The sequence below is a fragment of the Rhamphochromis longiceps genome, linkage group LG4 (genome assembly GCF_057381845.1).
Source record: "Rhamphochromis longiceps isolate RC_006_pf linkage group LG4, R_longiceps_female_GT1.1, whole genome shotgun sequence".
In the NCBI taxonomy this organism is placed as follows: Eukaryota; Metazoa; Chordata; class Actinopteri; order Cichliformes; family Cichlidae; genus Rhamphochromis; species Rhamphochromis longiceps.
In genome coordinates this window covers 2,128,308-2,142,707 of record NC_140560.1, presented here as the reverse complement: position 1 = coordinate 2,142,707, position 14,400 = coordinate 2,128,308, and the positions used below count along the sequence as shown (strand labels likewise).

The following is a 14,400-nucleotide window of genomic DNA, read 5'->3' as shown; positions in this document are numbered from 1 at the left end:
AACCAATGAGGTTACTTTTTAAAGATAACAAAATGTAAAAACAGAACAACAAATGCAGCTGGAGTCCTAATGCAAACACGCGTTATCAGTGGTTCTCCCCTGAGTCACCCTGCAGTCTAAAGGCCTACAGACCTACTCACCAACCAAACACAGGGTCACCAAACAAAGCAGCATCAACAATGAGGTGCTCGCTTTGTAATGCATGCTGTGAGTAACTCGCTCTCGCAGGTTTAATCCATATCAATACTGAGTTTCTGTGTCTTACTATTAATTTGTGAAATAAACAAGCTTTGTTAAATAAATCTGTACAATTCTTTTTGTAAGACTAGCTCATTAAGTTTTATTTGATGCTGCACGAGGGCAGGCCTGCAAATCTCACTGCTCTTTTTCCAACTCTGGGGACAGACAGAAGGAAGAAATCTTGGAACCAAAGACAAAACTTCCCACACGTTTTAAAGAGCCAGCAGGTAGAATGGGAGCAGAGCAGGAGCATCCTTATAATAAGAAAGTACCAGTGACCAAGTCTATGAAATGACAAAGCAGAACATCCATACATCTTTTAATGGTAAATGGACTGACTCTTATGCAGCACTTTTCTACTCTCCAGGAGAAATCAAAGTGCTTTACACAACAAGCCTCGCTCATACAAGCACGCTGCACGCTGATCAGGTGTGAAAGCTGCGCTCTCTCTGGGATTTTACTCACCATGGGGCTTTTTGGACGCTTCATCAATGTTTCTTTTTTGTTACAATGTCTTATATTTTAGAGTGATTTCATTAAATGTTGCCATTGTTGTGCTTCAAGTTGTAAGCCTTGTCCTAAACAGCATGATCGAAGACATTCCCTTGTTTCTGTTCCCCTCCCCAGCATGTCAGATGGTATAGTGATGTTTAACTTCCTGCCCTTTATGACCTCAACTGTGCTACTCGTTCTTGAGTGAGTGTCTGTTTATCCAGCAGTTTCAGGAATATCTCTCTGACATTAAACTGCACTGACCATGTCTCCCAGTACGAGTCTTTAACAGAGTAATGAATGACTTTGCCTTTGTAGGTTTGATGTGGCACAATAGAGCTTCTAATTTTCAGTAAATTCTCTGTAGAAATAACTTTGGAACTGTTATTAGGATAGTATGCAACTATAAAAATGGACAGTAGACACACGTATTTGATGGGCTGTCAGTTTAAGAAAATGACAGTAAAAGAAGAATTTAGAAAGATGTTGCAGCTAACTGCACTTTGTGCTAGAGGAACAAGAGGGAACCCAAAGTTACCTCTAAATCTGCGCTGTCATCAACAGAAACCTGACTTTTCAGGTTAAGCCTCTGGGGTCCAGGGTACCATTGGCCACTTTTCACTACTTTGTATTTCACCTTTAAATTTTCTTCTCGTGCCTTCTGTGGCATCATTCTTTTCAGCACAATCTCACGTCTGAACTTACAGTAATGTTTTCATTGACATACTGTACTAACACAATTGATCTGAAATCACATAAAAATATAAAAACCGAGTAGGAGAAAGTTCTATTTTTACTGTAAAAACCACAGACATGTTTATTGAATTATTTTCATAACTTGAAATGCAAATATAAATTGTAGATTAAGGTAGAAATAAAGTTATATTTAACCATTTACCTAAAAATAATACATCTGGCATTTTTTTGTACAGCTATTTAAAAATACTACTAACACTAAAATTAGAGAACAATTAGTTGTCACAATAAGGTGCCCCACAAATTATTTGTGCCAGTGCAAAAAATAGTTTGTCGGCCACAAGACAGAGGAGAACAGCACAGGAGTAAAGCTGCTGCATCAGTCCAGTGTTTCCACTGCCGTCTGCCTTTGGTGGCTTTCCTCATTGTTTTTGTGACAGGTATAAGGACTAGAGATGGCACGATACCACTTTTTTATGTCCGATACCGATACCGATATCATAAATTTGGATATCTGCCGATACCGATATGAATCCGATATAGTGTTTTTTAATCAACAAAACTGTTTTTTTAAATATCTTGCTGCATTTTGTATAAGTTCATACTGAAGTTTAAAACAACAACTACACTAAAGCTATTCTGTTATACCTGTATGCAAAAAAAAATATTTCATAGTTCAGCAATACTGATCAATCTAATAAACTTAAACCTACACCATCCTCCCTATTCTGGTATTTTAAAGAGTACTTAGCGTAAATATTAAGCAACCTAACTAATAGGGTTCCAACTCCCAGCAACAACAAAAATAAATAAATAAAAAATAGGGAACCACCCCTCACGCTCCACCTCATGATGCTTAATCGACGTAATCAACCTTAATTTGATGCAGTGTGAAAAAAAATGCACAGAAATCAATTATTTTTCAAGAAATATTAAATAGATTCAACATCTTTCTTCAACAAAATTGCAGACTGCACAGATGGTACCTTCCCAAAGGAAAAAGTACTATAGCTTACTAGGGTATATATATTAGACTTAATAGTCACTATATACAGTAATTGACTTCTATTCATTTTACATCAAATTAAAACTTTCGGTGTAAGATTCGGATAATTATTTATTAAAAGCTCGACATTTTAAATGAGAATAAGAAAGAAAAGTATGTCTTTGTGCCCCCTTTTCCCTGTTAATGCCCTATCGGCCCCCCTGGCTAAACTTTGCTAGATCCGCCCCTGCACAGTTACCAGCGTCAGCTACGTAGAAAAAGATCCTGGAGTAGAAACTAATAATAAATAAATTCTAACAACAGCTGATCAAGCTTAAACGTGCTGCTGTTGTTCAGCCGCTGGTTTCCTCTTTCTGGTGCAAAGTGGGCCAAAAGCAAACAAGAGAGACTCACGACAGAAAAGCCGATCAGCTGATCATTAAGCAGTTTCATGATTGAAGTAGCAGCAAGAGGAGGCAGTCGTTTGTTAAGCTTAACGCAGGAATGCTTTACAAACATTCAGAGATGGACTTACACACTTGCTTTACTTCTCTCGGGGATAACTTTGTCGGAGATGAAATGCCGGGTTGCTAGCGAAGCTCCACATGCTATCCAGACCACCGACAGGTCCCGCATGTCACAGCTGCTCTATCACGTGATGCATACTGCTCCGACGTGCTAACGTCGTTCTGAGGCGAGTTACGGCGTGTTGCAAGTTTTGTGAGGTACTTTCGTGATATTTAATGGATCGGATTACATTTTTTATTTTTCTCCGATATCCGATCCAGTAATTTAGGTCAGTATCGGACCGATACCGATACGTAATATCGGATCGGTCCATCTCTAATAAGGACTACTGCATATAAAACTGTTCAGTTAATACTAATTCATATCTGTTGATATAAGGACGAAAAGAATGTAAACATGGTAAGAAAATGATTAAGAGTTTATTATTTTTCATGTTATATTAATGGCTTTCATGTTACAATCTATACATCAGTGATCGGCTAGTAAGCCTTTTCTGGGATCGATTAGTAGTGTCTCTATTCTCCACTAGGGGGCTTTCGCGCGTTCTCCTCACTGCAATAAACGACTGCATGAGAGACGCAAGTCATAATCACTCTCGTGATTCTTTTCCCCTGTTTTCAGGGGTGTAACATTTTGACACACAAAGCTCATGACTACACTACACACTAACTACATGCTAAACGTCACAAATCTCTCACAACTCAAAAGTCGCTGTCGATATCGCTCTCTCGCCACTGTCCCAAAACTTTCCCCTCTTCCTAAATAACCAAATCACAGGTGCTGCCAAATCATGGTACATTTACACCAATAGCTGCCCCCGGAGGGTGAATAACACTCACGCAATCAATCCCCAGTGTAAGATGTGAAAAGGCTCTGGGCTGAACCATTTTAAGTGGTGGTGGGGGGTGCTATCTTATTTTAATGAACAACACTGACATATGCAAAACTAGGGTGGCACATGCTGCCCCTGTAGATCCGCCCCTGTGAGGAGGGGTGCCACATACTGTGACATAATGGGAAACCCTGAAAACTGAGCCGAACCATGCCGAGTCGATCTGAGTAGGTACTAATGGTCTGTAAGTCACAGTCAGACTAAACAACACACAGACATGTGTACTTTTCTTTATTTTAACTCAGATTGCACATGTGCACCACTGAACATTGTAAGTAAGCAGCAATCCTTCACCCCTCCTCCAGCAGAGCAGCCCTAAGGGGTGGTGAAGCTTAATGTCACATGTTTACTTCAGCTACACTGCAGTGGTCATCTTTGGTCTCAAGAGTCCACAAAAGTCTGGGGGGCTATCCTGGTGGTCCTTTTCCTGAGAGCAGCGGTTTTCTTTGTTCTGCCCTCCCACTGGCATCGTTCTGCTCATTTTTCTATTATTAGATACAGCTGATTGGAGCTGGAGCCACGTGGCTGGGGCACATCGAATGCTGCAGCTGCTCCTGTAGCTCAGGGAGAATCAGTATTTATGTGGAACTAAAGTATTGAAGCTGAACAGAATCTAGAGTTATGCTGAGGTGAAGATGTGGTCTTGTGTGGAATGAGACAGAATGAACTCCCAGCTGGAGGATGCTGCGTGGATGCTGCGTGGCTGTCACTGCTGCTGCGGCTCAGTCTTGGCCCGCGCTCTGCTCGTCAGCCTGGTCAGGAAGCAGAAGCTGTAGTGGAACTGCAGCACGTCGCACACTTTGGACCAGAAGTGTCCGGTGAAGCGCTGGAACAGGCGGTACTGAGCCAGGTGGTGATCCAGCAGCTTCAGGAGCACGAAGCCTGCACACGACAGCAAAGCCAGCACGAGGTGTCTGCGCGTGCGCACATCTCCGTGCGTCCGCTGCACGTCAACCCCTTTGTACACCGCAAAGAGCACGTGACCTGCGAGCGCCGTGTCGAAGCCGCGTCGGTGTGCGATCGCCAGTCCGTAGCTGAGAACGGAGCCGAGCTCGAGCGTCGCCGCGTGCGACGCGCGCCATTCGGTCCGCCTCTCGATAAAGTCGATCCACACCGGCACCCACGCGAAGATCGGTAAAGTCAGCCACTGGTCGAGAACGGCTGGAGCGCGCCGCAGCATGGCCAGGCGCGTCCACTGTACGGGGCCGTAAAAGACGGCCATGAGGGCGAACACGTGCCTCAGGTAGCGGGCGCGCTCCGACTCAGCGTCGTCCCCGCGCCACAGCAGCCAGTACAGCCCCACGCACACGTAACCCACATTGACCACGCAGTTACAGGGCATCGCCAAGAACGCGGGCAGACCGTCGACCCGCCTCTCCGCGTAGTGTTCGGAACTCAGGTCCACGTCAACGTCCGCGAACAGGCCGGTGTTCACCAGGCCGACACACAGCAGGAAGCCCACGGACACGTGCACCACGGCCCGCCTCATCATCTCCGGACCTCCGCTCCGAGACTGGAACCAAAGGTCTTAGGTGTTTTTCCGCGTTTCAAAATCACGTGGTACAGAAACTGAAGGCTTGGATTGGCTGCCTTGATCCGGGCATGAGGCCGGCAGCCTCGAAACAGACGTTTAACACTGTCACGAGCGTCAGAAGCGCAGATCTGGCAAACACTGCTCAAGGCGTGGGTCAAAACACCCAGGCCACGTGACCACGACCAGACAAGGGTTAGGTTCCTGCTTCTTGTAGAGCCAGGCGCAAGGATTCACTGTTTATTATCCGGAGTCATTTGGCCTCGTCAGCACTGAATGACAGCTTTGGAAGGAAAACAGTATCCTCAATATCTCATTATTATTTTTGATGTGGACTGTGAAGAGTCAATAAACATTATATAGATATATCAATACCAGATAAATATCTTATTCTAATGATTACTGCGAGAACGTGAGACAGACAGAGACTGCTGGGCAATCTCCATTCACTCCTATTAGCAGAGAGAGAGAGAGCCACACACTGCTTTCAACATCAAATGTTATTTGGTGCTCCAGCTAGTGGTGTGCAGATCAATACTGAAATATCGATTCCTCTGATACCAGTCATTTATGTTCTAGAATCGATTCTCACATTAAAATATCGATATTTTAGTAAATTTGTAGTTTATCATTAACAGGAACACAGCGGAAAGAAACTATAACATTCGGATTGTCTGCATTGGAAGGAACTACGTCCTCTTCCACCTTTCATAGTCATGTGTGAAACATGGCTGCATAAATGTGTTGCAGCCTCTGGCGTGCGCACTCACAACACTGGCTGAGTGTAAACGGAGTAATGTGTGGACGTGTTTTACCTCCACAAACAGCCGAGACGCGGTTTGTGATACATGTGGCAAGAAAGTGAAGTGTTGTGGCAACACCGCTGACCTCGTCAAACACCTCACAGTAAATCATATCACAGAATAAGACGAGCGTATGCTGAGGCGAACTGAAGAGGAGGACAGGGACAGGTGCTGCCAGGGCGAGACAGACGTCTCTCACGGAGTCCTTTAGTGCTGCAGGCAACGTGTTCAGATAGGCACAACTTCAGTTTTTTCATTTCTATATGATGAATTCTGCATTATTAAATGATAAGAACAAGTAATCTGATGTCCTGTAATCACAATGATTTGAGATACAATTAAAGATACAATAAATAAATAAATAAAATACGTTTTTGTACAAAGTATCGGTATTGGATCAGTATCGTCGATACCACCCTTATTTTTACTTGGTATCGGATTGGAAAGGAAATCAGTGGTATCGCTCATCACTAGCTCCAGCGACTTCATCCTCACTAGACCCCCGACACACACTGTGCCACCATAAGGAATACATGCATACTGTGAAAAGCTATAAAATTAATTAGACGCGACCCAATTCAATTCACATTACACATGTTTTTCCATTTCCTTTTTATTCCCACTGATGCTTCTGGTGCGAGTATCTCACAAACAGCAGGAGTTATGCAGGTTCACTATGACCAAAACTCCAGACTCACAGTAAAACATCACGCCAGCGTTACAAGATACAAAATCCACAGCAGGATAAAATCAAGTTTCTTTATAGTTCAGAGGCTGCTCAGCAGAGGATCATTTAAACATGCATGCGATTGATCTGAATTTGCCCATAAATATGATAAACAGAAGGAAAACACATATAGTCTTTTCATTTAAATATATATGTTTAAATTTATAAAAAATGAAGTCTTGTGATGGTGCTGTTTTTTATTATGTTGCTCTTTTTTTTGTTTGCTTTCTCTTCTGTTTTTTTTCTCCATACAGGTGATCCAGGTGTTTTGTTTGTTTGTTTTCTTTCTTCCCCCCTTCTCACCGTCTCTTCTCCCCTTTGGTTTTCTTTCTCTCCCTCTCTTTCTTTCATTCTCTCTCCCTGTCCTATCCCCCAGTCACGTCTGTCCCGTTTGTAGCAACTGAAAATAAAATAAATTCATAATTATAATAAAGGTCAATCAAATGGACCAATATGGCAAGGCCATGATGATCCACTTGGTAAAATAAATCCGCTTGGCATCTTTCTTGGCCTCAAGACAACAATTCTGATGCTAAAGATCCAAACGGGACACAAATTTAAAAAAAAAAAAAAAAAAAGTCTTATTCTATGCCAGCTTCTAGCTTTGCTTGAGAAACTCCTAGAAAGCTTAAAAGTCAACCAAACACGTGCAAAGTTTCACATCTTTGAGCAAAAAACAAAGGTGAGTCCAACAACAGCTGTGTGGTTATTACAGTAAACCTTCCTCTGCATGCTTTGCCTTATACATCGGTTTGTTGTGAGCAACACAAATGTTAACAGAGATTTTTCTGAAGCACACTGAGCAGCACACTGCTGTCTTTAACAGTCTTTTTACTTTTCTTTCCTTGTTTGCACGACGATTTCTCCAAAACATGTGATGATTGACAGAATGATGTCATTAAGACTCATTGAGTGTGTTTAGTTTTGATCTTCATGAATCCCATGCGAGCCTCATCCTGTGCCCTCATAGGTTGAGGCTTAACTCCTAATCTTTGCAGATATAACAGAAGTACTGGACTTAAGCTTAGGTAAAGATGAATGGACAATAAGACAAACAGTCCAAGTTTAGTAACAATAGTTCATGTAAATACTGAGATCTGGAATCATGTGGTCAAACAAATAGGAGCATTGCGACAAAGTTGGGATTGTGTGCTGGTCTCAGGAAATATTAAACGGCCTGTATTTGTATAGCGCTTTTCTAGTCCCTAAGGACCCCAAAGCACTTTACGCATCCAGTCATCCACCCACTGGTGATGGCAGCTACATTGTAGCCACAGCCACCCTGGGGCGCACTGACAGAGGCGAGGCTGCCGGGCATTGGCGTCAGTCTCTGTAGGCAACGGGTGAAGTGTCTTGCCCAAGGACACAACGACCGAGACTGTCAGAGCCGGGACTCGAACCGGCAACCTTCTGATTACAAGACGAACTGCCAATTCTTGAGCCACGATCGCCCCAGAAAGGAAAGGAAAGTTTCAGAGTTTAAGTGGAATAGTGGTATATGCTCCATAGAAACAATAAACTTGTTGATGTAGAAAATTTATAAAGATTTTTATTTTCAGTTCTAATTTGCTGCCAGTGTGTTTTAAATAGCAGGAACTGCAACTGCTAGAAGAGAGACCAGGCTGATTTATCTTCAGGAAATATTCAGTCAATAAAATGTCTCTTTGATCTGGAAAAAAACAACTATATATCTCTGTCATTTGGCCATGGGACATATTTTGCACAGTAGTACACAGAACCAGTTAGAGGGCACATGGAAAATCAGAGCTACTGGCAGATTCCCTTGTCTCCGATGTCTGAGGAAAAGAACGGCCTACAGTTTGTACCAATTTGTCACACTTCCGTTCAGCTTGTTTAGAGGTCGAACCACATTTTAGCAAACCCGAGAAGTGTGTGGTTGGATGGAGGGAGGTACAGTGCCAGGGGTCCCTCTTTGGATGTGGGCAGGTGCACCCTCATATGAAGAAAACAACAGCCATTACATCCTATCCATCTCCTAAAGCCAAAAACTTCACAGCACTTACCAGCCCCTTGACTGCCCTCAGCTGAAATGGTGCCCCAGATCTGGTCCGGTGGACAGAGCAGAGCCAGGTGGCATTCGTGCAGGTGAAGAAACTCCCTGTGGGGAACCCCGGTGATATCTGGCCTTTTAAGTTCAAGGTGGTCCATAGGCCAGGGCTACAGATGGTCATGGCTGATTTCCTGTCCTGCTTGCGGGGGTGGGTAATAGGTTAGGTTGCATGGCTCTTTGGCCTGAGGGAGATGATGGGGGTATGTGGCAGGGTGTGATTTGTGGATCAGTTACAGGGGATGGGTGGAGCAGTGGGTTCAGGGGTGGTGTTGGGGGAGGCTGACCACCACAGGGGATCTCCATCATCTAAGCAAGAGAAGGCAGCTGACTAGCTACACTAACAAAGACTGACAAAGAAATGGTGCAAATAAACATTCACTACTCTGCAATGCCGAGTTTGTCAGGTCCTTATGCTACATCTGCATTACTGTACATACATCATAATCAATCTAGTCCTTTTTTGTATGCTTCTAGAACTGTGATGTTTTTTACGCTTTCCTGCATCCCTCCATGCCGACAGAGCTGACAGGGCTCCATGTGCAAAGCTCCCTCAGCCTTCCCAAAAGTTGATTCTGTTCTTCTGGACGTTTTCAGTGGGAGAAACATTTCGTCACTGCTCCAGGTGACTTCTTCAGTCTCAGCTAAATGGAAGGCTTCCAACCTTTTAAACAGTACATTTGCATAATGGTAATCATCTTCTAATATTGGCTTTTTTATCTTTCTCCATCTGTGTCAAAAGTTAGCTCTCTGTCTTTTCTCTCCCTGTGAAATACAGCAGCTGCGCCTTTAGCTGCAACACACTGTGTGACAAACTGCACACAAACAGTTTGTGTGTTTGCTGCATTTGAAATTACCTGCCACTGAAAAGGCATTATTGCCTGCATGGTTGCTTGTTTTCTGTAGGGCTAGCTAGATGCTGAAGTACTGCAACCGAAACTTATGGACACCTGCAGTTGTTCTGGTGTTACTGCAAGAAAATTTTAAAAACCCCTCTTTTTACTCTTTTTATGCGACATCCCCTGGTCATTATTACACAAACAGAAATGATTTAGGATTGATACCTGAAAATTCTACTAAGTACAGTAACAAAGTATTTGTACTTTGTAACTTCCCACCTCTGTGCAACACTTTGCGAAGATGACAATATTTAGATGCTTGGGAGAGCGTCAGTCTGTGCCTAAAACGGTTGCCTACAGAAGAGTACTTCCGTTCGTAGCCATATGATCCTTGTGGCCACAAATGTAGTCGAGTCCTAGTGACTTTGATAGCATTCATAAAGAGGGACATTATTGTGAGACCTGAAAGCATCTGAGGGTTCAAAAACACTTTGTGTGAAAGCTCTTTCCACTCCGCCATAATGATCTTCGGGAGAGAGAAGCTCATAATGAGAAGAATGAGGACGATGATGGTGACTCTGAAGCTGAGGTAGCCAGCCTGACAATCATCCCTCCCCTACTGGCCTTAACCTTAAAGCAGAAAACTTACAAGCAGAAGTCTGGAAGCTTAAAAGTCTGCTTAGAAGAGTCACCGGAGCTGCAAAAGGGCTTTGAAGCAGCTGGATGATGGCAACTTCTTAGGGAGGGGCTGTATGATTAAGGCCTCTTTGACGATCCACATCCCCTGGAGAACCATAGACCGGAGGGGCAAGAGGACTGCACAGCCTGATCTGTTTGGCAAGGTAAATGCCATTATGGTCCTTTACTTACTAGCAGTGGCGGTCCTAGCCCGTTTGGCGCCCTGGGTGAACACTCCCTCTGTATCATAATGTTAGGTGTTTTCGTGTTTGTTGGTTTGTTTTTATTTTGTTTTATTTTGCGAGTTGGTTATTAGATGCTGCTCCAGCCAGCCAGAAAATCCCCCGCCGCCCTGCCCTCCCCTCCCTGTACCGCAAGCAGCAGGCGCACCTCGCAGATGGAGGGCTCCCTTACTGCCAGCAGATGGGTGATAGAAAACCGATCGGTGCCTATGCCATCCCCAGTATGCGCTGGCATGAGTACGAGCAATTTTATTTTAGTTTTTTTGCCGATGCCCGTGATGCCGCCCCCCACCACGATGCCGCCCCGGGCAACCGCCCGTGTCACCCGTATCAAAAACCGCTACTGCTTACTAGAACCTTTGCTGGAGCTGTGGAGGCAAACCTAGAAGCTAATCAAAAAGAAACAGTTGACCTCCTCAGACAGTTCAGGTTCGCTGGCCAATTAGGCTACATGTCCTTGACAGAGCATATTCATTCATTTTTCATTCATTTATTTGTTCATTTTCAGGCACAACAAATACCTATATTAAAATGCACAAAACAAAAAACAAAAATTGCCTGAAAAAGGAGTGGGATGAAGAAAACTTACTAAACTTATTAAATCCCACCCCTATACTCACTCATCAACAAAAAAACCCAATAAACTTCCCGCAGCTACGCTCATCATTGCATACAGACCCATCAAGAGCCCCGGGCACATACAAGCATCTAAACGGCAGCTCGCAAGCAACAATTAGAGCCTTCATAACTGAATACAGAATATATAAATTATAAATTGCATTACCACAGGTAACAGGCCCTTTTTGGGCCGGGCACGGCCCAAAAAGGGGGCATGGGCCCATCCTCCCGCAGGCCCACCACCTGCAGGAGGTGCCGTAGGGGTCGGGTGCATTGTGTGCCGGGCGGTGGCCAGGAGTGGAGGCCCTGGCGGACTGATCCACAGCTACCAAGACTGGCAATAGGGACATGGAATGTCACCTCTCTGGTGGAGAAGGAGCCTGAGTTTGTGCGTGAAGTTGAGAGGTACCGGCTAGATATAGTCGGGCTCACCTCTACGCATGGCTTGGGCTCTGGAACCAGTCTCCTGGAGAGGGGCTGGACTCTGTCTCAGTCTGGAGTTGCCCCTGGTGAGAGGCGGCGGGCTGGGGTGGGTATCCTAATATCCCCTCAGTTTGCTGCATGTACGTTGGGGTTCTTCCCAGTGGATGAGAGGGTTTGTTCCCTGCGCCTTAGGGTCGGGGAACGGGTCCTGACTGTCATCTGCGCTTATGCGCCGAGTGGCAGTTCAGAGTACCCAGCCTTCTTAGAGTCCCTGGGTGGGGTGCTGGAGGGTGCTCCACCTGGAGACTCTGTTGTCCTGCTGGGAGACTTCAACGCTCACGTGGGCAACGACAGCGAGACCTGGAGGGGCGTGATTAGGAGGAACGGCCTCCCTGATCTGAACCTGAGCGGTGTTTTGTTATTGGACTTCTGTGCTAATCACAGTTTGGCCATAACGAACACCTTGTTCGAACATAAGAGTTTCCATAAGTGCACGTGGCACCAGGACGCTCTAGGCCGTAGGTCGATGATCGATTTTGTAATCGTATCACCAGACTTGCGACCATATGTTCTGGACACTCGGGTAAAGAGAGGGACTGAGCTGTCAACTGATCACCACCTGGTGGTGAGTTGGATCAGGTGGCGGGGGAGGACGCTGGACAGACCTGGTGCACCTAAACGCGTAGTGAGGGTGTGCTGGGAACGTCTAGCAGAGGCCCCAGTCTGCGAGATCTTCAACATACACCTCCGGCAGAGCTTCAACAGCATTTCGAGGGAGACTGGGGACATTGAGTCTGAATGGACCATGTTCAGCATCTCCATTGCCGAAGCTGCTGCATTGAGCTGCGGCCGCAAGGTGGTTTGTGCCTGTCGTGGTGATAATCCCCAAACCAAATGGTGGACACCAGAGGTGAAGGGAGCCACCAGGCTGAAGAAGGAGTCCTATCGGGCTTGGTTAGCCTGTGGCACTCCGGAGGCAGCCGACAGGTATCGACAGGCCAAGCGGAATGTGGCTCGGGCAGTGGCTGAAGCAAAAACTCGGGTGTGGGAGGAGTTCGGAGAGGCCATGGAAAAAGACTTTCGGACTGCCTCAAAGAGATTCTGGCAAACCGTCAGACGTCTCAGGAGGGGAAAGCGGTGCTCTACCTGCACTGTGTATAGTGCTGGCGGAGCGCTGCTGACTTGGACTGAGAAAATTGTCGGGCGGTGGAAGGAATACTTCGAGGACCTCCTTAATCCTACTGACATGTATTCCGAGGAGGAAGCAGAGTCTGGGGATGAGGGGAATGACCCGCCAATTTCTGGGGGCGAGGTCACTGAGGCAGTTAAACAATTTACCGGTTGATCTACATCCCTACTCTCACCTATGATCACGAGCTGTGGGTAGTGACCGAAAGAACGACATCGCGGATACAAGTGGCAGAAATGAGCTTCCTCCGAAGGGTGGCTGGCCTCTCCCTTAGAGACAGGGTGAGAAATTCAGCATTCCGGGAGGGGCTCAGAGTAGAGCAGCTGCTGCTCCACATCGAAAGGAGCCAGCTGAGGTGGTTCAGCCGTCTGACAAGGATGCCTCCTGGGCGCCTCCTGGGTGAGGTGTTCCTGGCATGTCCCACTGGGAGGAGGTTCCGGGGCAGACCCAGGACACGCTGGAGAGATTATATCTCTTGGCTGGTCTGGGAACACCTTGGTGTTCCCCGGATAAGCTTGAGGAGGTGGCTGGGAAGAGGGAGGTCTGGGCTTCTCTGCTAAGGCTGCTGCCCCCGCGACCCGGGCCCGGATAAAGCGGAAGAAGATGGATGGATGGATGGATGGATGGATGGATGGATGGAATTTAGCTTTAGCAGAATCAATTATACTGAACTAATTAGTTTACCCTGGGCTAATGCTGACCTTGTTCTGATCTCTGTGAGGAAAAAGGTCAGAGAGAGAACGAGCACACCCATGCCTGAAGACATGCTTATTTCTGTGCTGAGTGGAAACCCAAATTTTTTGATTCTAAACTGTAACACAGCAAAAAAGAAGCAAAGAAAAATCCAAAACCAGTTTGCAGGTTCACGGTTTTAGCAGCACTTTGACCTTCTGGTGTCTCAACTGTGAACATCTTCTAAACCACTCATCTTGCAGAGGACAAAGGGAAGAACCCCATATTGTCAGGGGTCCTGGATCATTGACCCCGTGTTTGGTACTTTTGTACTTTGTTTATTGTTGTGATGTTTCTTGGTCTTTAGTTGGTATTGTTTAGGTTTCTTGTGAGTCATTCCACCAAATGGATGCCATTTCCGTTCCCTGGATATTATATTTGTAAGTTCTCATGAAGGTGAATGGGGTGGAGGCGATGTGGGAGGATGGAATCGAAGGGATCCGGGTGAGTAGTGATCTAGATAAAGTCGAGAAGGTACTTGGTCCAACAGCTCTGGCAGGGAGACAGGCAGGTGGAGGGCCACGATGAAGGGATAAAGGATGAAGGGTGAGTATTTTTCCCAATGTGAAGAGGTGACCGTGCCTTCGCTTCAGTCTCACCTAACCTCTGGAATAACCTCCCTCATACTATTCGCACGTCTGACTCGATCCAGACCTTTAATTCTCCATTGAAAACCCACCTTTTTAGCTTAGCCTTCCCAGCCTCCAAGAGCAGCGG

General features: G+C 45.6%; 1 protein-coding gene and 1 long non-coding RNA gene across 2 annotated transcripts in view; both read right to left on the bottom strand.

The window, feature by feature from the left end:
* Positions 1–4,047: 4,047 nt before the first annotated feature.
* tmem187 (transmembrane protein 187) lies at positions 4,048–5,604 on the bottom strand. The gene has a single exon (XM_085402856.1). The coding sequence runs from the start codon at positions 5,323–5,325 to the stop codon at positions 4,540–4,542; it is 786 nt and encodes a 261-aa protein (XP_085258982.1). The 5' UTR covers positions 5,326–5,604; the 3' UTR covers positions 4,048–4,539.
* Positions 5,605–8,559: 2,955 nt separating this feature from the next.
* LOC146670765 (uncharacterized) overlaps positions 8,560–14,400 on the bottom strand; it is a 428,660-nt gene continuing 422,819 nt past the window's right edge. Inside the window, exon 3 of the long non-coding RNA XR_014911368.1 lies at positions 8,560–8,577. This is a non-coding gene — a long non-coding RNA (uncharacterized LOC146670765). The remainder of the gene's footprint in view (positions 8,578–14,400) is intronic.

What these genes read in the sequence shown, in the direction of transcription:
- tmem187 (XM_085402856.1), bottom strand. Translation starts at nt 5,325, where the DNA reads ATGATGAGGCGGGCCGTGGTGCACGTGTCCGTGGGCTTCCTGCTGTGT.